This window comes from Eurosta solidaginis, chromosome 5 (assembly GCF_040869045.1).
Source record: "Eurosta solidaginis isolate ZX-2024a chromosome 5, ASM4086904v1, whole genome shotgun sequence".
NCBI classification, from domain to species: domain Eukaryota; kingdom Metazoa; phylum Arthropoda; class Insecta; order Diptera; family Tephritidae; genus Eurosta; species Eurosta solidaginis.
In genome coordinates, this window is record NC_090323.1 from 202073077 (window position 1) to 202100475 (window position 27399).

Genomic DNA, 27399 nt, shown 5'->3' on the forward strand with positions numbered 1-27399 from the left:
AATCTTCGATGTTATTTCAGATGTTATTTCTGACGAGATTTCTGCAATACGTGTCTTCTGTTCTTCCATCTTGGATGTTGTACGTGTCTCTTGTTCGGCCAGCTGATATGTTATATTTGTCTTTTGTTCTTCCAGTTGAGATGACATTCGTGACGACATTTGCTTCAACACTGCTAGTATCGCGTTAGTGTCAACACTTGCCAACGGATTCGGAGTCTCTATCTTCTCCTCCATTTTAGTCGCTGGCTCTTCCACATCAGGGTAAAATACATACTCGTCCACACCAATTCCTTGCCACTCCATTACCTCTCGTAGCCGTGCTTGAAGTTCGATCTTATTGCCGGTTGTATTCAATCCACGGGTTTCCAACTCCTTTTTCAGTTACTGGATCTTTAATTCACTCAACTTTGCCATGTCCAAGTTATATTCAAAATCTTCGGAACTTATTCAACAATTCCTCTTCTGACACCAATTGTAACGAATTCAGTGCAATTCCGCTTATTTGCAACCTTCTACTAACGTTCGAATCACTAAACTGTTGAATAAATAATTCCACTATTCAATAATGCAAAATGGCCTTTATTCAAGTACTTTCAAAATAACACTTCTATTGCTCGACAGATAGCGTGCTTAATCAAACTGATTGTCGTGCCTCTACTATTGCTGCTTTTTATACTCTTCGATTTCCTTGTTCCATACTTCTAGGCGTTTCCGGAATTTACTTAGTTACTGCTATAAAATTATAACTACAGATGCACGTGTATAGCTTCTCATATGCGCGTGTATATGTGAGTGACACTTCCACAGATAATTTCCTACTTTTGGGAGCATCTTAGATTAGATATATGCATATGTTTGTGCGTCTCTTCTCTGCTGCGTGTACGTACATACGTGTAGACATAATGATTGATTCGTTTATGTAGATACAAGTGACTGCCTGCTTAATTGTTGTTGTGGCTCCATTTACTTAGCATTAGACTAGTGATGTGAGTATCACTTAGTGTCGCTAATATTCGTCACACTATCAACCTAAGTGGTAGTACTCATACATATTGTTTTGTCGTAAAACAATACGCATTCCCCCGCAAGGTATTCGTCGGATACATCTATAGAAACGATAATTTGTAGGTGTGTATATATGTACCCATATGCCTAGATAAGCGCTCACGATATACCGTTACATCCACCAATGTACTTGTATGTACAATATAATCAGTGCATAGCCATAACGTAATCCAAACTAGTGGATATACATATTTATTTTGGATATAACAAAATTGGCTAGATTTAAGGATGAAACCATAAAGGATCGTTGCTAAATAAAAGCTTTTGGACGCCAACCTATGAATCCAACATTTTTTACATATTGTCTTGGCAATTAGAAAAACAGCCGTTTTCGATCCCACATTATTTTATATAATGAGTGTAGCAAATAATGCACATGTGTTTACTTACCGGAGAATATGTTTGAATCAATCATATCGTTAGCTTAATGTGAAAATATGCTAAGTCACTTTTTACGAATTTTGCAGGAGACGGAAAAAAATGAATAATTCTTGAAATAACCTCTTTTTTTCAAAACTTTGAATGAGGATACCTTAGTTGCAATACTTTTGAGTGTAAAAGCTTTGAAAAAGTTAAATAAAAATCATGTATGCTAACCCAGCAGCTATTTTATGACTTAGCACAATTTCCGCACTCAAAACAAATTTTTTCTCCTGACTTACCACTTTATACTCAATATGTTTCCTCACCACTCCTCCCCTTTAATGATTGAAATATAACACTAAAGATATATATTTCACAAAAAATACTATTTATTTGTCAAACGATTCCTAACGGTCCTGATCTGGCCTCTTTTGCCTGATGGTGCGCAGACAATAATTTATTTTTAAATTTAAACAAATGCTGTGTTGTGTCTTAGTCCATAACGACAACTGCCACATACTTTATCCACAAACTAAATGCTAAATCTCTTCATCGCTGTCACGAGGGTAAAGGCTTGGGTGTAATTTTTGACTCCAAACTCTCTTTTTCTAGTCACATTGACTCCATTGTTTCAAAATTTGTTGCAATGGCTGGGTTCAGTAGATGTAATACCAGTGACTTTAAAGACCCTATGACGTTGAAGGCACTTTATATATCCTTGATGAGAAGTAGTCTTGAATATGGCTCAATAATATGGAATCTTTTCTATGAATCTAACTCCTATAAAATTGAGAAAGTTCTAAATTTTTTACAAAAAATGCTTTACGTACGCTTCACTGGCCAGACGGCCTGCCATCATATACCAGCAGGCACAAATTGCTTGGTCTTCAGGCTTTGTATGACAGAAGAACTTTTATCTCACTCATGCTTGCCTATAATGTAATAAACTTTAGCATGAATTGCCCTGATTTATCTAGTTTGTCCATTCCAAATATTCCACTGCGTCATCTTCGGCATAATAGATTATTTATCGAAATAAGTAATAAAACGAATTATGGCTATAATGAACCTATAACTAGGACTATACATCTAGCAAATCGATTCAGTAGTGTTAATAATTTTAATAACAGCTTATATAAGTTTAAGCTTGAATTGTTTTCTATTTTTAACTAGTCTGTGAGAAAGCATGTAGTTATCGACATGTAAGAATTGAAGTAGATTATGGTCAGCGCAAAGCATTTTTCAAACACCAAAGGCATGTCTCAATTAGGTGAATCCAATTTCAAGAGGTTGTGTTCGCAACACTATCAAGGGGTTGTCAGCGCAATATATAGTTTCTCCAACCCAATTGTCAACCTCACCTAACCGTGGCGAATTCTCTTTCATTGACAGCCGAGGCTCTGGCGATCCCAAGTTCCTCATGGAACTAGGGGGTGGGTAGGGCGGGATGGCCTAGAAGGTTTAATGTGGTCATATAAATCATTCCCGAGATGGTCGGGCTAGTAACTTAAAAGTGCTTTGTTACCGGGATGTACCGGATCTATGTATATCCGGCAAAGGACCATCAACATCGGTAACACTCCCCAAAGCCATTGGGTAGTGTCGTTATCGTTAGTACAACAGCAACAAAGCATGCGGGAACAAAGAACTAGTAATTCAGATTGATATTATTTACAGGTTGACTTAGCACATTCTTTTTAACAACTGACGACTTAGCACATTTACACATCATTGCCCACAGCACGTAAAAATGAAAAATGAAAATATTTTTTTTGTGATCGATGTATTTTCAATTCAGTTTTAAAACTGCATTAAAATAAAATTTTTCAAAAAAAGTGACTTAGCATATTTTCACATTAAGATAACGATATACTATTCGCCCTATATATTACATGTATATATTCGCCTCGGTAAGCGCTTACGATTTTCTATTGCATCCTAAAATGTACCGTGCATGCAACAAACGAGAATTTTTCTTTCAACAAAGCGGAAAATAATCAAAAAAAAAAAAAAATCAAAAATAATCGTAATTGATTACTTTTGATTATTTTAGATTTTTTTAATAATTGGAAAAAATCATAATTTTTTTTTTTGATTTTTTTCTAATGGTAATCAATTAGTAATTGTTCCTTCAGAAAACAATTGAAATAATTATTGCCCATAATCAGATGCCATAAAATAGGCATCTAATTAATTGTTTACTAATGCTAATTAAAATTTAACAGGTCTGGTTATGTAGCGCAACCGCGGCGAATCCTGTTTCTTTAACAACCGAGGCTCTACCGACCCTCAGCTCCTCAGGGAGGGTGGGATGACCTTGAAGGTTTCATGTGGTCCTGCTAAATCGTTCCCGAGATGGTCGGGCTAGTACCTTAATGGTGCTTGCTAACGGAACGTACCGTATCTGCAACCGGCAAAGGACCATCAACATCGATAACATTCCCCAAGGCATTCGGGGTGTATCCTTATCGCGACAACAACAAGAATAAGAAGCATGCTTATAAAAATAGTAAAACAAATATATTTCTACAAAAAAAAAAAATAAGTAAAAAATTGTTTAAAACAAAATTTTAAAATAAAACCACTAAAAAAAAGTAGAGGTGTCTAAGTTCGGGTGTAACAGAACATTATATACTCGGCGTGAGCTTCAATTGTACATTTCATTTCAGATAAATTACTTTTCTACATAACACGTGGCACCGTCCGTTAAAGAAAATGTCTCCTCATTTTCTCTTACAGTAAAACTTGTTCTAGTCTACGAACCTTTTAAGCTTGTTTTATATCTAAGTTGCTGTGGTCTTTAATCGATCCCGTCCATTTTCCTGCTATAAGGAAAATATATGTACCCAATTTTGTTACGATATGTAAATTTTTCTTCGAGTTATGGCTCCCGAAACATTGAAAATTGCTTAGTCATAAAAGGGGCGTTGCCACACCCATTTTCAAAACTTTTAGTGTTTTCCAATTTAATGTTATAATTGATTTTAGAAAGTAAAATTCTATTGATACAAAGCTCTTTTTCGCTAAGATATAGCTTATTATTTTCGTCTACGACCCTTTTAAAAATCTTTCATATAAAAGTGAACGTGGTCTTTAACCGATCTGGTCCATTTTTTCCAGAAATATTTCCTGCTATAGGGAAAATTTTATTACGATCCGTTAATTTTTCTTCGAGTTATGGCTCCCGAAACATAGAAAATTGCTTAGTCATAAAAGGGGCGGTGCCACGCCCATTTTTTTAAATATGAAGTTTTTCCTATTTATTGTTATAACTCTTACTTCGGAAATGAAATACCATTGATATAAAGCTTTTTTTGCAAAGATATAGCTTATTTTATTCGTCCACGACCCTTTTAAAAATCTTTTATATAAAAGTGGGCGTGGTCTTTAACCGATTTCGTTAATTTTTCTTCAAAGCATTCCTTATAGTAAAGGCAACCTCTCCACTGAATTTTGTTACGATAGGTTTAACGATTTTTAATTTATTATTCATAATATTTGTAAAATTGATTTTATCACAAGTGTGCGGTGCCACGCTCATTTAAAATTTAAAATTCTAGGTGTATTATTTACTAAATTATCAGGTTTTTTTGTGTTTTCCAAAATTTTATATATATAAAAAGTGGGCGTGGTTATCATCCGATTTCGCTCACTTTCAATACCAATCTATTCTGGGTCCAGATAATCTAGTGTACCAAATTTGGTGAAGATATCTCAATATTTACTCAAGTTATCGTGACAGACGGATAGACGGACGGACACGGCTCAATCAATTTTTTTTCTCGATACTGATGATTTTGATATATGGAAGTCTATATCTATCTCGATTCTTTTATACCTGTACAAGCAACCGTTATCCAATAATAGTTAATATACCCTGTGTGCAAAGCGCGCTGAGTATAAAAATAAGATACTCTCATATAGTCCAATATCTCTCCTATAAGACATTTGCAGCCGTCCTTCGCCCCTATTTCACGCCAAACCTGCGACTCTCAAAAAAAACAACCAATTAAATTGAGTTGAAAAAAGTTGTCATATACATACCTAAATAACTGTTTACACGATTTTAACAGTTTAATAAAGCTGCCCAGTGTCTTCTTCATTTTGCTAACCGGAGCTAATTGGCAACATCAAGGGTCTCACATGTTTCTTCCCTTGCTCCTTCCATCGGAGTGGGAGTATTAGTGTATTCGATACTGTTATATCATACTTTTTGTGTTGTTTCGAAGCTTATCATAGTAGAGAAATCGACCTCGGGTGCCAAGGAGCATGCATATTTTTTTTTAAGAAATACCAATTTTGTGCGCAGAAATTTCTTCTGTAAGTTCAGCCATCACTTAATTAAATAGAGGAAGCATTTGCAAGCAGATGAAAGGGGAGACCCCCACCATGTGACATTATTTTCCTTGGTGTTCGTAACTGGTTTTATTTATTTTAAAACAGGGACAACTGGCGGGCCTTTTCTTAATTTAATGGGTGCTTAACCGTTTAAACGGTTATGACCTTTTCATCCAATACCAAAATCGCCTAGGCCTAGCGCAATTTTATAAATTTTCATCATCTTTCTCCTTTCTCTCGAAGCCATCAACACATTGGCACATAGTCTTAGGTTATGGTTCAATAATTAATTTAATAATTAGGTTGTAGATTTTTGACATAAATTCCTATTAGAGGTTTACGCCGATCACTTTATCGGCGGCGGCGGCGTGGGTGGCGCGCCGACACACGCCGGTGTTCTTACTTTAAAAAGCTTGATTTTTTCTATTTAAAAAAAATAATATTTAGTAAAGATTTTGTTTGTATGTATTTCTGGAAATCAACTTTTTGGCCATTTCGGAAAGATCCGAAAGATCTGAATCAAAATCTCCCAGATCGTTCAAAAATTTTCAGGAGCAGCTCCTTGCGGAGGGATTGTCCCTCGTTCACTTACTCCAGAGAGGCTTCGAACCTAACCCCGATCTTTGGAATTGGTACTGCTGCGTCTGCTGAAAAGAAATAGAGATACATAAAATGGTCACACTTTTGTACGTATATCTCGTGCAAAGCGTAGTTTCACCTGGGGTTAACTCTTAATAATCGTCGCGAACACAATTTCTTTAAATCATTTGTGGCTCCTTGGGGGTCACGCACAAAGGAGACTTACGTTTGCTATTTATGGTCTATTAATACTCATTACTCTCGTGGCACAGGGCCCCTCCAGTTTTTTCGGTTGTTTTAAGAGCTACAATTCCCGATGTGGGAACAGTAGCAATACCGACCACCAGTCGCTACCACGCCTCCTTACCCTAACACCGCATGCCAGCACAGAAGCTATAGGACTGCGATTTCGAACTCATGCCTTCGTCGACGTCACTTCCCTAGAAGCTCTTGGTGGAGCTCAGGAGACTTTCTAACGGATGTTTTTGTCGCGCTATGCTGCCGACGAAACACCTTGAAACGTTAGAGAGCCACTATTCGGCCAAGGATGCCGCTCTCGAAATCATAAGCAGTCTAAGTGGATGTCATTGCGTAACTCGTGGATAAAAATCGTATAATACTCGGCGCATCTACATAATTAAAATTTTACAAGGACCCTGGATAAAATTTTTAAAATGTAGGCCAAAATTTGCAGGCGTTTGTGTTCAAAACACTGATTACAATAGCCTTTGTTAAATCAAAACGATATTTTAGAATTAAAGTCGGTCTTATGATATAAGAGCTCATTATGGATGACCGCGTAGCTTCAGTTTTCAGACTAGTTCGACTGTCCACTACGTTAGGGTAGTAGCGCACATCGTCATTAGTTCGACTGTCTTGGGAAAGCTTTCGCTTCACTATTTTGAGTATTCCTGCGAAAGACAAGGACTAACCTGGTAAATATATGTGCTTACGTAAAAGGAGCCGTAACGTGTAGGTGATATTTAAACTTGGTTGATAGCATAAAATCAATGTGATTCACTCCAAGGGACTAGTTTTGGATAGGGCCGCAAACTTTAGGAAATGTCAAACCGGGAAACTTGAGTGTTATAATCAAAATTTACATTTCAGACGCTATTGTATAGTTTCGCAAATAAACAACAGCTGTTTGAATGTACGTTACTCGCAAAAATAAGTACACACTTGGTTTTTGTTCAAAAAAACTCAAATGCAATGGTCACAGCTTAATTGATAATTCTCATCTAAAATATCGCAAATTCCCTAATATAAACCACATGCAAAAAAATGTGAAAGGTTATTCAAAGGTAAGGAGAATTTATCAAAATTTCAAAAATGATCCTCAAAATTTTCAAATTTTTTTTCAGAACTTATAGAAAATTTTGGAGTATGCAGTATTGTAGCCCAATAAATTTTAGTATAATAATGTGCAAGTTAGAAATAGCTCAAAATTTTTCCTGAATTTTCAGAATTTTTTTCGCCGAGGGTGTTGTTACAATTTCGCACATACAAAATGCATTTTTGTTCACGCGATGTATGTGCGAAATTGCTCAACACCCTCGCCGAAAAAATTCTGAAAATTTTTAAAAAATCGGCACCTTTTTGGAGTAATTTGCTTTTCTTCACAACTTGAGGACCATTTAAACATGTTCGCCTTGGGTCATTTTATTTGAATTCATTATTCATTACTAATTTTTTGAAAAAAAAAAAAAAATATCCAAAGTGAGCATATAAATTTATTATCAAACTTTTCTCTTAGTGTTTTGAACTTGGTGAATTGGGCGATGCAAAAAGTCCGTGTTAAGCTGACATCGAAAGCGCCTGTTTTTTAAATAACTTTTGAACAGTTCGAAATAGTTAAATTTCGCAATTAGTTTCTTATAACTGGCAGTGATTCGCATCCGTTGATACCACTTCGACCATATCTGACCAATTTTCGACATATAATGGTCTAAATAGTTTTAAACGAGTAGAAAATATAGTAACGCGCCGGACGCCGCCGCCGCCGCGCCGATATTTTTGACATTCGAAAAACGACAAAAATCGGCGGCTCCGCACAGTGGACCGAAATTGATACATTTTCGTATCCTGTGATAATTTATAGTTATATAACATCTTTTCGTAAAACCTAATTTAAAAAAGTTATGACACTTTTAGTAACCGGGTTTCATATCGACATACCCTAACAAGCATATGGTACATCTAGATATTTTTTCCAATTTCCAGCAATTTTGGCTTCACTAAAATAATTTTTACTATTTCTCAATAAAAATATGCATCAAGGTCTAACCCAGAAGTTTTCAATTTTATTTTAAAAATCTGTGCAAAATATGCTAAAACTCGACAAATCTTAGAGGTTATACAGAGTTAATAGTTGGTCATGAAATCAAAGTGACGCTTAGATTTACTTGCTATAAAAAAGATTACAAAGAGTTGATAGTAGGCCATGAAACAAAAGTTGAGAAAATTATTGAAGTTTTTGGGCATTAAGTTTTTGGAAGTGGAGCAAAAAATAAGCAGTGCGCGTCAAACTAACTTAAATTGCAATAAAGGATCCTAATCCTGCGACATATATTTTTTTGCTATAAACGATATTTTTAACAAATCAAGTAATAGATTGTTGTTCAAATTCAGAGAATCAAATCAATCATTAGTCATTAGCTTAAGGCTACCTTATTAACCTACTATCTACGACTCGCTGTTTTCGAAATGGATTGTGATTTAGTGATAAATTCTGATTTATTTGAAAAATTTAAAGAATTTTACAATATTAAAGACTATATATTTTTATACAATTTTATTAAATCCAAAATTTTGATACATCAAGAAGATAGATTGATACATCTTAATGGTAAAAATTTGAACAGTTCAAAAGCCTCTTGCTCAAAATACTGCTTCAATTTGCATAGAAGGTGGAAAAATGAGGATCCAAAGATCAAGTGTTTAAAGATACAAACAGTGAATGGTTACAGAAGCAAGTACCTTGGCCAGATTATAAAAAAAAAAACTACCGATGAATCCAGTTTACCAGCACATCTACTAAGCTTTTGACTACAAAAAAATCTATAGGAACCTCCACCAATATAGCTCCTCGAAAACCTTTCAAAGAATTAGGTAACAAACAAAAAGAAGAGACGCATTGAAGTGCTCTCCAATAGTCGTTCAAATGATGAAATATCATATGCAAATGCCGCGCAGTTAAAAGCAGCAGGAAATAAGAGTGTCTTAGAAATAACTGAATACTTAATTAAAAATCCTCAAGATGTAGATAAAGTAAAAAATTTACTTTTCCAAAACAAAAAACAAGTCTCATTTTCATCGTATGAAGCTTTGGGTTTAGCTTTATCACTGAAGTTGTCTAAATGGCAATACAACATTTTAAGAAAACGTATGCATGAAAAGGCTGAGGACATACTTCCTTCATATTATAAAATCCAAGGAGAAAAGCAGAAATGTTATGTGCCTAAAAACGATGTAACATTAACAGATGGTTGTCATCACTTTTGGATCTAACAGTAATAAGGCTATTGAAAACGATGAAGTTGGGGGGTAATGAATACCAAAATTTAACATTAACAAATAAATGGGGATTTGATTGTGCTTCCAGTGAAGCCAATTACAAACAAAAAATTAGCACTTGTGATGATATTGAAAATGATTCTTGCATTTTAATGGGAATTGTGGTACCGATTAAATTAGTTTATGAGGAGAAGATTGTTTGGGAAAATGATTTTCCGAATTCGACATATTTTTGTCGTCCCATTTTTTTCAAATTTGTGCAAGAAAACAAATATACTATCACTCAAGAAATGAGTGCGATTCAATTCGAAATCGACAATTTAACGGAAACAAAATGTGAAAAAGTTAAAATCAGTCACTCATTAGTACTAACCATGATTGATGGAAAAGCTTCATCAATTTTGAGTGATACATCCACGCAACCTTGTGACATATGTAAGGCTACCCCAAAAGAGATGAATGACCTCACTTTAATTTTTAACATAGACGATGATACTGACATTTACAAATATGGGATGTCAACTCTGCCTGCGAGAATTCGGCTTATGGAGTGTATTCTTCATATATCTTACCGATTAGAATTTAAAACGTGAATAACGAAAGGAGATAATAAATCTAAATTGAAAGAAAAGCGGAGAACGGTACAGAATTCTTTCAGAAACTGGTTTATTGGTAGACGTGGTAAAGCAAGGACGCGGTACAACGGATGATGGAAATACCGCTAGAGGATTTTTCGCTGACATTAAAACTGCCGCCTCTATAATTGGTGTTAGTGAAAATCTCATTTAAAGATTCTCCACAATATTAGGGGCACTTTCATGTGGGTGTCCAATAGATGTACAAAAGTTCAAGATGTACGCCAGAGAAACCATTCGAGTTTACGTCGAACTATAGCCGCAAAGCCACAAATGAGGACATTTTAAATAATTTGTTAGTTACTTCTGACCCATTTATTTCATCGAGGAGATGGATATTACCTAGTAAGCATGAGGAAATATCCAAAGAAGTGAAATCTCTACTACTCCTACCGCAAAACCTCGACTATGATACCGAAAACTAAATATTTTAGTTTCTGAATTTTAAATGGGTGCGAATATATATACTACATATGAAACGCAATATTTACTTAAAATAATAAAAATTGTTTTTTTTTTTTAGTTTTTTGTTTGGTCATGTACCTATATGTATATTTGGAGATTTCATGGACTATTGGCCGATCGAATAATTTCTGCATGTAATTACTCTCTCTGGGGGCCACCGTGGTGTGATGGTAGCGTGCTCTGCCTACCACACCGTATGCCCTGGTTTCACACCCCGGGCAAAGGAACAGCAAAATTTTAGAAATAAGTTTTTTCAATTAGAAGAAATTTTTTCTAAGCGGGGTCGCCCCTCGGCAGTGTTTGGCAAGCGCTCCGGGTGTACTTCTGCCATGAAAAGCTCTCTGTGAAAGCTCATCTGCCTTACAGATGCAGTTCGGAGTCGGCATAAAACATGTAGGTCCCGTCCGGCCAATTTGTAGGGAAAATCAAAAGGAGCACGACGCAAATTGAAAGAGAAGCTCGGCCTTAGATCTCTTCGGAGGTTATCGCGCTTTACATTTATTTATTTTTTTTAATTACTCTTTTGGAATAGCTACATTTTTGATTTGAGCCTTTTTTGTTTGTTAAATGTAAATTCAATATGAAAAATAAATGTATAATATGAATTATCAAATATTTTTGTTTTTAAATATTACCCAGAATTAAAAAGTGATTCGCAATACTAAAAAAAAAAAAAAAAACGCGAACCTTCTCGATACATGAAACCGAGTACAGTGCATAGTATATAACCCTAAATATATAAATAAATTAATCAAGTTTTGAGGAACTGTGAGGAAAATGAGTTAACGGTAAAAATGTGATTTTTCCCATACATACATTTTTTTTATTTCCTATAACTTTTTTGCAATTTTTGTTGTTATATCGGCCTACTGATTTGTAAGATCGCGGGTTCGAATCGAGCTCAAGGCCTAACGATAATTTTTTATCATTATTATTGTTATGATAAATTTTTTCTTAATTGAAAAAAATTTTTAAATTAGAATAGAAGAAAGAAAAAATTTAGACAACTGCCAAAGCTCGTTGTATAGATCCATTTCGGGAACTGCTAAATTCCTTCATCGGCAACGTTTAGGCGCCGCTGCTATAACCATTCAGCCATCACAGCGGTTTTTTGTTTGTCTTCATTAATCCTACTTCTATTCTGGTTCGTGCCAATTGATATTCACAACACTGCGACATCTGTTGCAGAATGGATGTGAAAATTGGACTTGTTTGATGGCAATGCAGCCGTAGTGTCATATTTTATTGACACTTTTTTCCCCGTGCTCTGGGATGTATTAACAATTTTTGTTGTTATATCGGCCTACTGATTTGTAAGATCGCGGGTTCGAATCGAGCTCAAGAAAAAATGTATCATAAAAATAATAATGATAAAAAATTATTGTTAGGCCTTGAGCTCGATTCGAACTCGCGATCTTATAACTTTTTTGTTTAAGATTTTATGAAAAAATCCCCATCAAAGTTTTTGTGTTATTAACTAATATTTTTTTCATTTCCACTGAAAGCCAAATCCAGTCCACTGAAAGCCAAATCCAGACCACTATGCGGCGGCGACGTATATCTCTAATTCATATGAGCTATCTGTATGTTAAGCTGTAATTAAATGTAAAATTATTTTATTTTTATGCACCAATAAAGCTAAATTTAGAATATAAATTACAATAAGCATACTTACTGTCCTATTTTATTAATATGAAATTTTAAGATGATCAAGATATCGCAGGCTAAAAAAACGCATGGCTGCATAATAACGTTATTTTCATCAAAAATTCGAACATTTTTTTATACTCAGCGTGCTTTGCACACAGAGTATATGAACTTTGATTGGGTAACAGTTGGTTGTACAGGTATAAAGGAATGGAGATAGATATAGACTTCCATATATCAAAATCATCATCGTCGAAAAAAACTTTGATTGAGCCATGTCCGTCCGTCCGTCCGTCCGTCTGTCCGTTAACACGATAACTTGAGTAAATATTGAGATATCTTCACCAAATTTGGCTTATATGGACCCAGAATAGTAGTAGTAGTAGTTTATTTATTTTCTTTTAAAATGGAATTACAAAAGTAAAAGCAAAATTAACCTGAACTAGATATAAAATAAATAAAATTTTTTTTTATACAATAACAATAAATGTTGTGTGTCTTAATATCACTTATATCTAAACAAACATTTAGGAAAATTCGTTCATAATAAGACTTCTATATTTAAGACAGTTACTTATATAAACGTAAAGCGAATGATAGTTACAACCTTTAAGGATATTTATCACCATCTTCAGATCTAAAACTTTCTCACTAGGACATATGCCAATATACAGCAAATAGAGCAGTTTACGGAAGCAACGTTTTTGAAAGTTCTAGCATTAAGATTTAGCAAGCCCACCCCTTGCCCGGAAGATCAGACTTATGGCATACGCAGAATACGTATGATTATAATAGGTGGAGTCCGTAGGAATCAAGCCGTAGTCGAGGTCATGTGACCTAGACTGGCGTGCTCTTTCGGTGTAGTTATCAAACTCTTTTTGAATCAATTTTTCTAGTACTATTGGAATACTAAGCTTGAGCGATGTGTGGGAGAAGTCCGACTGGGGAATCATGTTAACACTTTCGTAAATATGTTTTTCTACTTTTTTACCCAGGAGGAACCTTGCCTTACTGCTTCCTCTGCTACAACACGGGGGAGTCTGTTTGGAGTCAAACTTAAACAGCGTGAAATATAAAGCATGTGTGTACGCAAAGTATGTATGAATAGGGAGCATAAACCTGATTCTAGGTGTATCATATAATTTGGTGTGTTAGATGGCAGAGAGATTAACTTTTTTACAAAGAAACGGAGAAGTTTCTCTACGCATTCAAACTAATCAACACCCCATATTTGGGCACCGTAAAACATGATGGACCTACATGCGGCGTCAAAAATTTTCATCTTTTTTGATATACAAATGCGAGGGTTATTTATGTATTTTAACCATGTAGCATTTATAGCTGTCTTAACCTCTTCCAGTTTCGCCGCAAGGTGCTTTATGTACCATAATTTGTAGTTAAAAAGAACTCCCAAGTACTTGTACTCATTAACAATTTCAATGATCTCGCTCCCATAATTCCATTGAAAAGAAGGAGACCTGTTACATTCCCTGAAAACTATTATTTTAGATTTGGCGAGGTTAACTCTCAAGCCCCACTGCATACTGTACTCGTAAAGCTCATTTATCATTTTCTGTAAAACTTGTGCCGAGTCGGCTAAAAGCACGATATCGTCGGCGTACATAAGAGCTTTTACTGTTGTGTCCGCAACCTGTACACCGCCGGAGAGACTGTCACTTAGGTCATTTATATATATAGAGAAAACAGTTGGACTCAGCAAGCAACCTTGTCGAACACCTTGATTGACAGTAAACGGCTCAGAAAGCACTCCATCAAACCATACCTGACTTGGTGTATCTTTATAAATGAGTCGCAGAACCTCTATAATGTGGCTGGAGAGACCGATATGAGCCAACTTGTAAAAAAGCATATTCCGAGGAACTGTGTCAAAAGCACATGAAAAATCAACAAAGAAAGCGAAAGTTTTCTTCTTCGCACTGAAGTTTAAATGTACTATATTAGTTAAATTGAAGAGATTGTCCATTGTTGAATAGTTTTTGCCCGCCTGGTATTCCGTAATTATATTGTTACAATCAAGCCACGCGTTGATGCGGCTCAGCAGCAAACCAGCGAAAATTGTATAAATTGAATCAAGCAGTGTTAGGCCCCTGTAGTTGGATGGAAGATCAGGGTCACCTTTTTTGAAAAGGTTAGATTATAATAGCGCTGCGAAACGAATGAGGTACTTATTTTTTAGAAAAATTAAGTTAAACAAAGCAAGTAGTTCGGTTAAGATGGATTGTGACGCATATTTGTAAAACCCATAGCTGATACGGTCTTGGCCAGGAGCGTTGTTGTCTTTCAAACCTTTGAGTACAAGCTGCAGCTCACGGAGCTCAAAAGGTGCATCGAGAAAAGGGTCGATCACTGAGGGCAACGTCCATTGCATGGAGGGTGCTTCATGTGTATCCGACAACAGCATCTTAAAGCAAGTAAGGAAGGCTAAGTTCGGGTGTAACCGAACATTACATACTCAGTTGAGAGCTGTAGAGACAAAGTAAGGGAAAATCACCATGTTGTAAAAAGAACCTAGCGTAACCCTGGAATGTGTTTGTATGACATGTGTATCAAATGGAAGGTATTAAAGAGTATTTTAAGAGGAAGTGGGCCATAGTTTTATATGTGGACGCCATTTAGGGATATCGCCATAAAGGTGGACCAGGCCTGACTCTAGAATTTGTTTGTACGATATGAGTATCAAATGAAATGTGTTAATGATAATTTTAAAAGGGAGTGGGCCTAAGTTCTATAGGTGGACGCCTTTTCGAGATATCGCCATAAAGGTGGACCAGGGGTGACTCTAGAATTTATTTTGTACGATATGGCGATCAAATGAAAGGTACTAATGAGTATTTTAAAAGGGCGTGGGCCTAAGTTCTATAGATTGCCGCCTTTTGGAGATATCGCTATAAAGATGGACCAGGGGTGACTCTAGAATTTGTTTTTACTATATGGGTATCAAATGAAAGGTGTTAATGAGTATTTTAAGAGGGCGTGGGCCTTAGTTCTATATGTGGACGCCTTTTCGAGATATCGCCATAAAGGTGGACCAGGGGTGACTCTAGAATTTGTTTGTACTATATGGGTATCAAATGAAAGGTGTTAATGAGTATTTTAAAAGGGAGTGGGCCTTAGTTCTATATGTGGACGCCTTTTCGAGATATCGCAATAAAGGTGGACCAGGGGTGACTCTAGAATTTGTTTGTACGATATGGGTATCAAATGAAAGGTGTTAATGAGTATTTTAAAAAAGAGTGGGCCTTAGTTCTATATGTGGACGCTTTTTCGAGATATCGCCATAAAGGTGGACCAGGGGTGACTCTAGAATTTGTTTGTACGATATGGGTATCAAATGAAAGGTGTTAATGAGTATTTTAAAAAAGAGTGGGCCTTAGTTCTATATGTAGACGCCTTTTCCAGATATCGCCATAAAGGTGGACCAGGGGTGACTCTAGAATTTGTTTGTACGATATGCGTATCAAATGAAAGGTGTTAATGAGTATTTTAAAAGGGCGTGGGCCTTAGTTCTATAGGTGGAGGCCTTTTCGAGATATCGCCATAAAGGTGGACCAGGGGTGACTCTAGAATTTGTTTGTATGATATGCGTATCAAATGAAAGGTGTTAATGAGTATTTTAAAAGGGCGTGGGCCTTAGTTCTATAGGTGGACGCCTTTTCGGAATGTCGTTATAAAAGTGGACCAGGGTTGACTCTAGAATGTGTTTGTACAATATGGGTATCAAACGAAAGGTGTTAATAAGTGTTTTAAAAGGGAGTGGGCCTTAGTTCTATGGGTGGACGCCTTTTCGGGATATCGCCATAAACGCGGACCAGGGGTGACTCTAGAATGCGTTTGTACAATATGGGTATCAAATGAAAGATAGTTAATGAGTATTGTAAAAGTGCGTGGGCCTTAGTTCTATAGGTGGACGCCTTTTCGAGATATCGCCACAAAGGTGGACCAGGGGTGACTCTAGAATTTGTTTGTACTATATGGGTATCAAATGAAAGGTGTTAATGAGTATTTTAAAAGGGAGTGGGCCTTAGTTCTATAGGTGGACGCCTTTTCGAGATATCGCCATAAAGGTGGACCAGGGGTGACTCTAGAATTTGTTTGTACGATATGGGTATCAAATGAAAGGTGTTAATGAGTATTTTAAAAAAGAGTGGGCCTTAGTTCTATATGTGGACGCCTTTTCGAGATATCGCCATAAAGGTGGACCAGGGGTGACTCTAGAATTTGTTTGTACAATATGGGTATCAAATGAAAGGTGTTAATGAGTATTTTAAAAAAGAGTGGGCCTTAGTTCTATATGTGAACGCCTTTTCGAGATATCGCCATAAAGGTGGACCAGGGGTGACTCTAGAATTTGTTTGTACGATATGGGTATCAAATGAAAGGTGTTAATGAGTATTTTAAAAGGGCGTGGGCCTTAGTTCTATAGGTGGACGCCTTTTCAAGATATCGCCATAAAGGTGGACCAGGGGTGACTCTAGAATTTGTTTGTACGATATGGGTATCAAATGAAAGGTGTTAATGAGTATTTTAAAAGGGAGTGGGCCTTAGTTCTATAGGTGGACGCCTTTTCGAGATATCGCCATAAAGGTGGACCAGGGGTGACTCTAGAATTTGTTTGTACGATATGGGTATCAAATGAAAGGTGTTAATGAGTATTTTAAAAGGGCGTGGGCCTTAGTTCTATAGGTGGACGCCTTTTCAAGATATCGCCATAAAGGTGGACCAGGGGTGACTCTAGAATTTGTTTGTACGATATGGGTATCAAATGAAAGGTGTTAATGAGTATTTTAAAAAAGAGTGGCCTTAGTTCTATATGTGGACGCCTTTTCGAGATATCGCCATAAAGGTGGACCAGGGGTGACTCTAGAATTTGTTTGTACGATATGGGTATCAAATGAAAGGTGTTAATGAGTATTTTAAAAGGGAGTGGGCCTTAGTTCTATAGGTGGACGCCTTTTCGAGATATCGCCATAAAGGTGGACCAGGGGTGACTCTAGAATTTGTTTGTACGATATGGGTATCAAATGAAAGGTGTTAATGAGTATTTTAAAAGGGCGTGGGCCTTAGTTCTATAGGTGGACGCCTTTTCAAGATATCGCCATAAAGGTGGACCAGGGGTGACTCTAGAATTTGTTTGTACGATATGGGTATCAAATGAAAGGTGTTAATGAGTATTTTAAAAAAGAGTGGCCTTAGTTCTATATGTGGACGCCTTTTCGAGATATCGCCATAAACGTGGACCAGGGGTGACTCTAGAATGTGTTTGTACGATATGGGTATCAAATTAAAGGTATTAATGAGGGTTTTAAAAGGGAGTGGCCCTTAGTTGTATATGTGAAGGCGTTTTCGAGATATCGACCAAAATGTGGACCAGGGTGATCCAGAACATCATCTGTCGGGTGCCGCTAATTTATTTATATATATAATACCGCGAACAGTATTCCTTCCAAGATTCCAAGGGCTTTTGATTTCGCCCTGCAAAACTTTTTCATTTTCTTCTACTTAATATGGTAGGTGTCACACCCATTTTACCAAGTTTTTTTCTAAAGTTATATTTTGCGTCAATAGACCAATACAATTACCATGTTTCATCCCTTTTTTCGTATTTGGTATATAATTATGGCATTTTTTCATTTTTGGTAAATTTCGATATCGAAAAAGTGGGCTTGGTCATAGTCGGATTTCGGCCATTTTTTACACCAATACAAAGTGAGTTCAGGTAAGTACGTGAACTGAGTTTAGTAAAGATATATCGATTTTTGCTCAAGTTATCGTGTTAGCGGCTGAGCGGAAGGACAGACGGCCGACTGTGTATAAAAACTGGGCGTGGCTTTAACCAATTTCGCCCTTTTTCACAGACAACAGTTATCGTCCTAGAATCTAAGCCTCTACCAAATTTCACAAGGATTGGTAAATTTTTGTTCGACTTCTGGCATTACAAGTATCCTAGACAAATTAAATGGAAAAGGGCGGGGCACGCCCATTTTGAAATTTTCTTTTATTTTTGTATTTTGTTGCACCATATCATTACTGGAGTTGAATGTAGACATAATTTACTTATATACTGTAAAGATATTAAATTTTCTTTTAAAATTTGAATTAAACAATTTTTTTTTTAAAAGTGGGCGTGGTCGTTCTCCGATTTTGCTAATTTTTATTAAGCAGACATATAGTAATAAGGGTAACGTTCCTGCCAAATTTCATCATGACATCTTCAACGACTGCCAAATTACAGCTTGCAAAACTTCTAAATTACCTTCTTTTAAAAGTGGGCGGTGCCACGCCCATTGTCCAAAATTTTACTAGTTTTCTATTCTGCGTCATAAGTTCAACTAACCTACCAAGTTTCATCGCTTAATCCGTATTTGGTAATGAATTATCGCACTTTTTCGATTTTTCGAAATTTTCGATATCGAAAAAGTGGGCGTGGTTATAGTCCGATATCGTTCATTTTAAATAGCGATCTGAGATGAGTGCCCAGGAACCTAAATACCAAATTTCATCAAGATACCTCAAAATTTACTCAAGTTATCGTGTTAACGGACAGACGGACGGACGGACGGACGGACGGATGGACGGACATGGCTCAATCGAATTTTTTTTCGATACTGATGATTTTGATATAGGGAAGTCTATATCTATCTCGATTCCTTTATACCTGTACAACCAACCGTTATCCAATCAAAGTAAATATACTCTGTGAGCTCTGCTCAACTGAGTATAATGATTATATAGATCTCTTAGCGTCAAACTACCAGTCACACTATGAGGACGGTTTTTTAACGAGTTAGCAACCCTCCACCAGTATTTTGAGTTTCTTACTGTATTTAATCGGTCAATTTCTTTGCATATATATTCCAATTCTTTCTTGGAGCATAACTTAGAATAGCTAGAACGAAGAATAGATAGGTATTGAAAATGAGCGAAATCGGATGATAACAACACGCCCACTTTTTATATATATAACATTTTGGAAAACACAAAAAACTTGATTATTTAGTAAATAATACACCTAGAATTTTGAAATTTGACGTGTGGACTGATATTGAGACTTTTGATAAAAATATGAAAACATTTTTTTAAATGGGCGTGGCACCGCCCACTTGTGATAAAATCAATTTTACAAATATTATTAATCATAAATCAAAAATCGTTAAACTTATCGTAACAAAATTCGGCAGGGAGGTTGCCTTTACTATAAACAATGCTTTGAAGAAAAATTAAGGAAATCGGTTAAGGACCACGCCCACTTTTATATAAAAGATTTTTAAGAGGGTCGTGGACGAATAAAATAAGCTATATCTTTGCAAAAAAGAGCTTTATATCAATGGTATTTCATTTCCTAAGTGGATTTATAACGATAAATAGGAAAAACTTCAAACTTTAAAAAATGGGCATGGCACCGCCCCTTTTATGACTAAGCAATTTTCTATGTTTCGGGAGCCATAACTCGAGAAAAATTAACATATCGTAATTGTGTACACATATTTTCCTTATAGCAGAAAATATTTCTAGTATAAAAGGACGGGATCGGTTAAAGACCACGGCAACTTAGATACAGAAGAAAATTTTCCTAAGCGGGGTCGTTGGCAAACGCTCCTGGTGTATTTCTGCCATGAAAAGCTCTCAGTGAAAACTCATCTGCCTTGCAGGGAAAATCAAGAGGAGCACGACGCAAATTGGAATAGAAGCTCGGCCTTAGATCTCTTCGGAGGTTATCACGCCTTACATTTATTTTTTTTTAACTTAGATATAAAACAAGTTTAAAAGGGTCGTCGACTAGAATAATAAGCTATACTTAGCAAAAAATGGTTTTGAATCAATGATATTTCACTTATCGAGTTTTATTGTACGAGGAAATGTGGAGACTTTTTTTAAACGGGCGGTGCCACGTGTTATTTAGAAAAGTAATTTATCTGAAATGAAATCTGCAATTGAAGCTCACGCTGAGTATATAATGTTCGGTTATACCCGAACTTAGACACCTTTACTTGTTTCATTTGTTTTTCAATAATTTTAACGTTATTTTTTCAACCGAAAAATTTTGTTTTGCTGGGCCCGTATCGTGTTATACGACCTGTGATCGAATTTAATTTTTTGAATCGCAATAGCATTGAAATGAAACGGATTGAGGTAATACGGAATTAGCGGCTACGAGTACTTATTAGACTCACTATGTATTATCGTTTTTGAGAAAAGCTTGACAGATACATACGTGATCGTATAACACGATTCAGGCCCTGGGTCATGGGTCGTATCGGAATCCCATCTTCACTCAATTTATAAATATGAAACTGCCAAATTGTTTATACAAATTATGATAAATTATAAATTCAACTAGTACGCCTCTAATTCTCTAGTTCACATAGGTCGTTATTCGGACTCACGATTTAGAAATACATATCTTGATCTAATGATTGAGTGAAAACTTTATTTAGATGCAGTTGAGGAACGTAACATCAAAACGCGGAAGAATTAAACAAGATACTCAGCTTTTTTTAATTTTTACATATCGAAGCTCCTTTCCCCACCCGTAGGAGTTACCATTGTGTTCTACGCGGATGACTGTACGATAATGAGAACAGGCCATAACCCATCCATTGATGAACTTATGTAAACAATTTACCACTTTCTTCCTAGACTTTCCGGTCTTTTCACCTCGCGAATATTGTCAATGTTACCGACGAAATCCTCGCCGACTATATTTACAACGCGGACGTGTCAAATGCGCTGACTCTTTGCTCGATGACAGCAGGTACTTCATTTTGTCCTCATTCACCATCAAACCCATATTTTCCGCTTCTTTTTCCAGTTTGAAGTAAGCAGAACTTACGGCGTTCAGACCGATGATATTAATGTCCTCAGCATGCGCCAGTAATTGCACGCTTTTACTGAGCTGATGGTGTTGTTCAACGACATTTTGCACAGCTGTATAAGTTTTGCGGGGAAACCAAATTCAAACATTGTGGCATATAGGCAGCTCCTTTTCGTGATTTTGAAGGCGGTTCTTAAATCGACGAACAGGTGATGTGTGTGTATTCTCTTTTCGCGGGTTTTTTCCATGATTTGGCGCATTGTGAAAATCTGGTCGATAGTACATTTACCAGGTCTGCAACCGCACTGATAAGGTCCAATCAGCTGAACCACGGCGGGCTTCAGTCTTTCACACAAAACATTTGACAGGACCTTATCTGCGATATTAAGAAGGCTAATTCCACGATAGTTGACGCAGTTTGCAGAATCCCCTTCCTTGTGGTCTGGGCAAAGAACACTTAGATTCCAATCGTCGGACGTGAACCCGTCCGACCATATTTTGGTCGGAGTCGATGTTAGGTCATCGGATCGTGCGCAAATCTAAAACAGGAGGCATGTCATCCTTCCATCACAACATGGTCGGCAGCCATTTAGCGTGATATATATTTTTATGCATCAATCTCGTGCTGGATATGACCATGTTTCGATCACCGGCGAAGTCGATCAGCCTCAGTCCGTTAGGAGAGGTTTCGTTGTGGAGGCTGAACATTCCGACTGTGGGGCCAAAAACACGTTCTTCGTTTACCCTGGCGTTGAAGTCGCCAAGAACGACTTTTATATCATAACGAGGGGCACCGCTCGTTTGTGCTAGGCGAAGTTTCACCGTGAAATGAGAGAGCAGGACGGTTTCCAATATCTTCGCTATTGGCGAAAGGAGTGATATCGGTCGATTCGTTAGCTGGTTTACCAGGCTTTAGTAGGGGAATTATCCCTGCCATTTTCCATTGTTCGGCGGGAATGACAAGGACTTCAACGACAGGTTGAAAACGTGCGTTAGGTAGTTTATCCGCTCAGCGCCAAGGTTTTTTTTTATCATTGGCATGACTATTCCGTCTGGGCCTATTGATTCAGAGAGTTTGGTCTTTTGGATGGCTTCTTCAACGTTTGTGGGTGTGATGGTAATGGGTCACACTTGTTTATGTTTATGTTATAAAGTTTTATCGCCGAAAGCGTTGGATACTTTAATAATTTTGTTAGAAAATTGTTTATCCCAATCCGAATCCGAATTTGACATTTATTTTCATGTATTTAATTTGTGAGAGCCGCTATTCGTATTGGGTTATACAATTTTCTAACAAAATTAGGGAGTCTCGAAATTCATTTCAGACCTATGGTTACATGGACAAAATTACTCAGTATGACCCATAGATTCAGAAACTGGTTGTGTCTTTTCAACAATAAACTTGACCCACGCTAATATACATATTAAAAACTTTGCTTTTATTCGGCTAGCGGCGAGACTTTCGTCGACAGGTGTGTCAGTACTTGGCTACAAAGTCTCACTCCCATCACGAATTCGACGCTGAAACTGCTTTTATTTGCATGACCACTCCAGTAGATGTCACAATTTGTAATCTTCTTTCTTCCCTGCTTGGTCCTTCGCATTTTTTGAATGGCGGTGTTGTCGGATTTTGCTTTGGGGAGAACATTATGGGCATCTGCACCAATCCCATTTAGGGAACGGACATTCCAGGTGCATGTTCTCAAGTACCATGAAGAAATCCGACGCATAAGAACTCAGCCGTTTGAACCTGATAACTCAAACTTATACACGATGAGTCTGGGCAAAGTCCTATGCCAATAAATGCCCGACGAACCCAGTTCTCATAGTCTTATACACGAAACTCGCAGTTGAGGAAATCATACTTCCCAGGGAGATGCACGTCACCCTGGCTCAACTTCGATCTGGATACTGCAATAAGTTAAACTGTAAATTATGAAGAATCAATTCCAACATACGCAATGTATGTATGTCCTGCATGTAATGTGTCTTCACATCATACCAACCATCTCTTCAATTGGAATGTGAAACCAACGACTCTAACACCCATGGTAGGGACCTTATTGAAACTGCAAGTTTCTTGAACTGCCGTTAGATTATATCGATGGCAGTTTGTGAGTGAAATTGGAAATATAAAGCCTCGTTGCTAGCATATGTGATTCTCAGGTCAGTTGTTGTTGTTATTTTTGTAGCAGTGCTTCGCCCCATCCAATAGGTGCGGCCGATCACAAATTTCCATCAATATCCTCTAACGGGAGTCCAAGGAAACTTGCTGTTTCAACAGAGGTGGACCATAATGAGAGGGGCGTTAGAGGCGTTGGTTCCATATTACAATTGAAGAGATGGTTGGTGTCATGTGGGGACACATTGCAAGCAGGGCATACATTTTGTATGTCGGGGTTGATTCTGGATATGTAAGAGTTTAACCTGTCACAGTATCCAGATCGAAGTTGAGCTAGAGTGACTCGCGTTTCCATGGGGAGTGTGCGTTCCTCTATTGTTCTTTGAGCACTGGATTCACCGGGCAATTCCTGGCATAAAGGTCCGACGCCTGTTTGTGGAGTTCACTGAGGACCTGCTTGTGTTTCTTGGCTTCATACGGCTGAGTTCTCAGGTGCCGTATTTCCACATAATGCTTAAGGAGATGACTCCTTAAGCCCCTGGGCGGTGTTAGTTCATCAATCAGATGTCTGTTGGGATGCCCAGGTTTCAGGTATTCAACAAGAGCTGTTTGGTTAGCATCTCATTTCTCTCCCTGATGGGGAGTATTCTCGCCTCATTATGTACATGGTGGTCTGGGGACATAAGAAGACAACCCGTGGCGGTTCTGAGAGCAGTATTTTGAACACACCTAAAGCAATGTCTTGATGGTGCCGCTGGCAGTGTCTGCAAGGGATAATTGGCCCCCGTCGGCTTTGAGTGCACCCTTACTTATACCAGTTTATTTTTCACTTATTAGATAATGATATTCAGCGCACACGATCTCAAAGAAAATGCTTCAAAACTGTTTTGACGCGTATACTAGCCGTATTGGGCTTACTGCTGGTGGTGATAATGATGGCTTTAATTTATTACGCAATAGCACTAGATAGAATAGGTAAGTTGAATAAGACCTATGCATTTTATATTCATTTAACTATAAACTTTGCCTAGAAAAACTTCATAAACTTAAAATTTTGAGTTCGCAACACGAGAAACACCAAAACGGGAAACACTCGCATTCGAATCACATCTCGTCAAATATAGAGCTTGAGACAGCCACTGGTCCCATTTCAAACAATGATGCGATAGAATCACTAAAAGATTACGACCCAAGCTTAGACGTACAACATTTGCGTGCGAGAATCTTACATCATCGTCAAGCTAGATTCGTGCCAGATATGTTGGATCCGATATTTTTACAACGTGAACCCGATTTTGATAGTCTCTATGCGAAAGTACGTAACAAGCGCACTCGTTTGGAGTTAAGTAAATTGGAAAAGGAGTACTTTCGTTGTAAAAAAGAATCGATAAATAGCAGTGGATGTATGGCGGCCTTTGCACAACTTTATAGCTTAGCTAAAGAAATCAGTGAAAAAATGGATAAAATGAAAGATATCTTCAATGAAAATGAAGAAGCCCTCGAACAAAGTGGAGGCTCAGTTTCACACGATTCCAAAGAGAATGTGAAGGATAAAACACAAAACAAAGATGAAAAGAGTACGAAAAATAAAAAAAAGAATGAAGAAGTGATAGTAAGCTCAACAACCGAGACTAGCTTCAATGCAGACTTGCAGAAAGGAGATGATGGAAAAAACCATTCGAGTACGAATAATGAGGATAAACATATATATTACAGTTGGATAATCGATGGTCCAGACTATGGTGTACCGATGAAAGATGCTTCAAAGGAAAATAAAGAGAAAACTGTGAGCTCGATTAAACCGGAGTCAACAATAGTACCCGCCACAATATCGACAACCTCTATAGTGCCTAATGGAACTGATAGTATGTCAGAAGCGACCTCATACAGGCCTACCAATGTGAGTTTGGTAGTAGTCAGTGAAACGAGTGTGGATTTCCAACAGACCGGCACTGAGAAAAATCACAATGATACTGCTAATTTGGATACAGATAATGAATCGCATAAGATAAGTTGGATTTTGGATGGTTTTGAAAACGATCAAGAAGTGAGGCCTGCGGATAGACCATTAACAACTGCGAAGCCACTGGAAACAGAGTTTAGAAGTGAAGCAGCACAGAAATCTAAAACTACAATCGATGATAAGCCCGAAAAAATTAGCTGGATAATCGATGGTCAGCATGACGATGATGCAAAACCAGAAATGAAGCTCAAGAGCACAACTGAAACAATTTTAGTGAAGGAGTTAACAACGAAAATTGCAGAAGAAATAACTTGGATACTGGACGAAAATGAAAACGAAGATGAACTCGTGACCGAAGCAACAGCAAAACCAACAAAAGAACCAACAGAGAACAAACCTGATAGAATAAGTTGGATTATAGATGGACATGATGATAGCGAAGACAAAGCTGCAACAACTCAAAAAAATAGTGCTACATTTACGCAAGATATCTTCCAAGAACTGAAACTAGTCACAGAAAGTGTTGATGTGGATGAAGATAAATTACGTAAACTGAAATATGATACAATAGCAGGAGAGGGAGTGCCAGCTGCAAGTGTACTGGCAGATTTCGAGCGCATTGAGTACACAACAATAGATCCAGATATACTGTCCACTCACACTTTGGTTATGAATCGTACGGTGACACTAAGTAATTTTACAAGTGTTACAATCACATATGGGCGAGATTGCGCTACAACACCTCCACAGCCTACAGCTTCAAAATTGGATGAGTTAAATGAACAATCAGTTTTGCAGGGAAAAGGCTCAAAACATCCTCTGGATAGTCCAACGAGTTTAGAATATATGCTTGAAAGCGCTGAGCGGCAACTCCAACCTAAGACCAACAAAGAAGTAAGCGTCACCTTAGATACAAAAAATACGAGCGTACCAAGCGCGTATGATCCACAAATTTGGGAGGAACTATTTCGTAAAAGCTCGCTAGTGCAACAAGACGAGCTAATTGATACCTTTGATGCAGCAGATGTACAGGAAATGATGAAGAATGGCGCAAAACTAAATTCAGCGAATATTGACTCTTTTCAGGGTGAGTTTTTTTTTGTTTTTTACACAAAACCAGCATTGGTTATGCGAATAGTTCATAATTTTAATTTCAGATATGCAGTTTATGTCACTCTGCGAGCAGGTAGCTAAACGCTTACGCAACAGAGGCGGTTATAGAAACTCAACAAATGTAACACCTCCACCGAGTTCTCATTTTACAAGCCGCGGTCCTGGTGGATTTCCGGTGACTGGTGAAACAATGAAGGCAACAGCGCAATTTCTTTATAATCCCAATTTCGGCATGCCCACGATACCGATCTGCTTTTACCTAACACCAGCCAATTTTCGTATGGTCAACCAGAGCCCAATGTGGGGTCAAGGTTTTCAAAGCTTTCAAGGCATGCAGAATAATTTTATGAATACGCAAATGGGTATGAATATGAATAACGGTGTTTTCTTTGTACCACAACAAAGTTTTGGACCGACAGCTGGCTTCTTTGCACAAACTGGCGCTACAGGCGGGGGAGGGTAAGTGACTTCCCCATCTTATAAATAAAAAGTGAATGTGTGTCTGTGTATATGTGTACACAACGTGAGTTCTCAGTCGATTTTGTGAGAGTGGGAGTTGGGAATGGCAGTGTAGTGAGAGTGGGAGTGGGAATAGTATTGGAAGTGTGAGTGTTGGAGTTTAGGATGAATAGAAATGAAATGTGAAAAGGAAAGAAATAGGAAGGAGAAATGGAAAATAGTTAGCAGAGGAAGATATGGGGGGATGAACATATCTGCAAGATGATTAGTGTATTAGTGCCATGAAAAGCTGGTTACAGAT

General features: G+C 37.3%; 1 protein-coding gene across 4 annotated transcripts in view; it reads left to right on the plus strand.

Moving 5' to 3' along the window:
• Nucleotides 1-27399, plus strand: part of ndl (serine protease nudel) — a 64549-nt gene that overhangs the window by 11967 nt on the left and 25183 nt on the right. For 3 of the 4 annotated variants that reach the window (XM_067787507.1, XM_067787510.1, XM_067787508.1), the window contains exons 2-4: nt 24401-24538; nt 24595-26613; nt 26684-27098. In XM_067787507.1, coding sequence (XP_067643608.1) covers nt 24401-24538; nt 24595-26613; nt 26684-27098 — 2572 coding nt within the window. Of the gene's footprint in view, nt 1-21313; nt 21382-24400; nt 24539-24594; nt 26614-26683; nt 27099-27399 lie in introns of those variants that run through there. The other variant, XM_067787506.1, reaches the window with a different exon arrangement.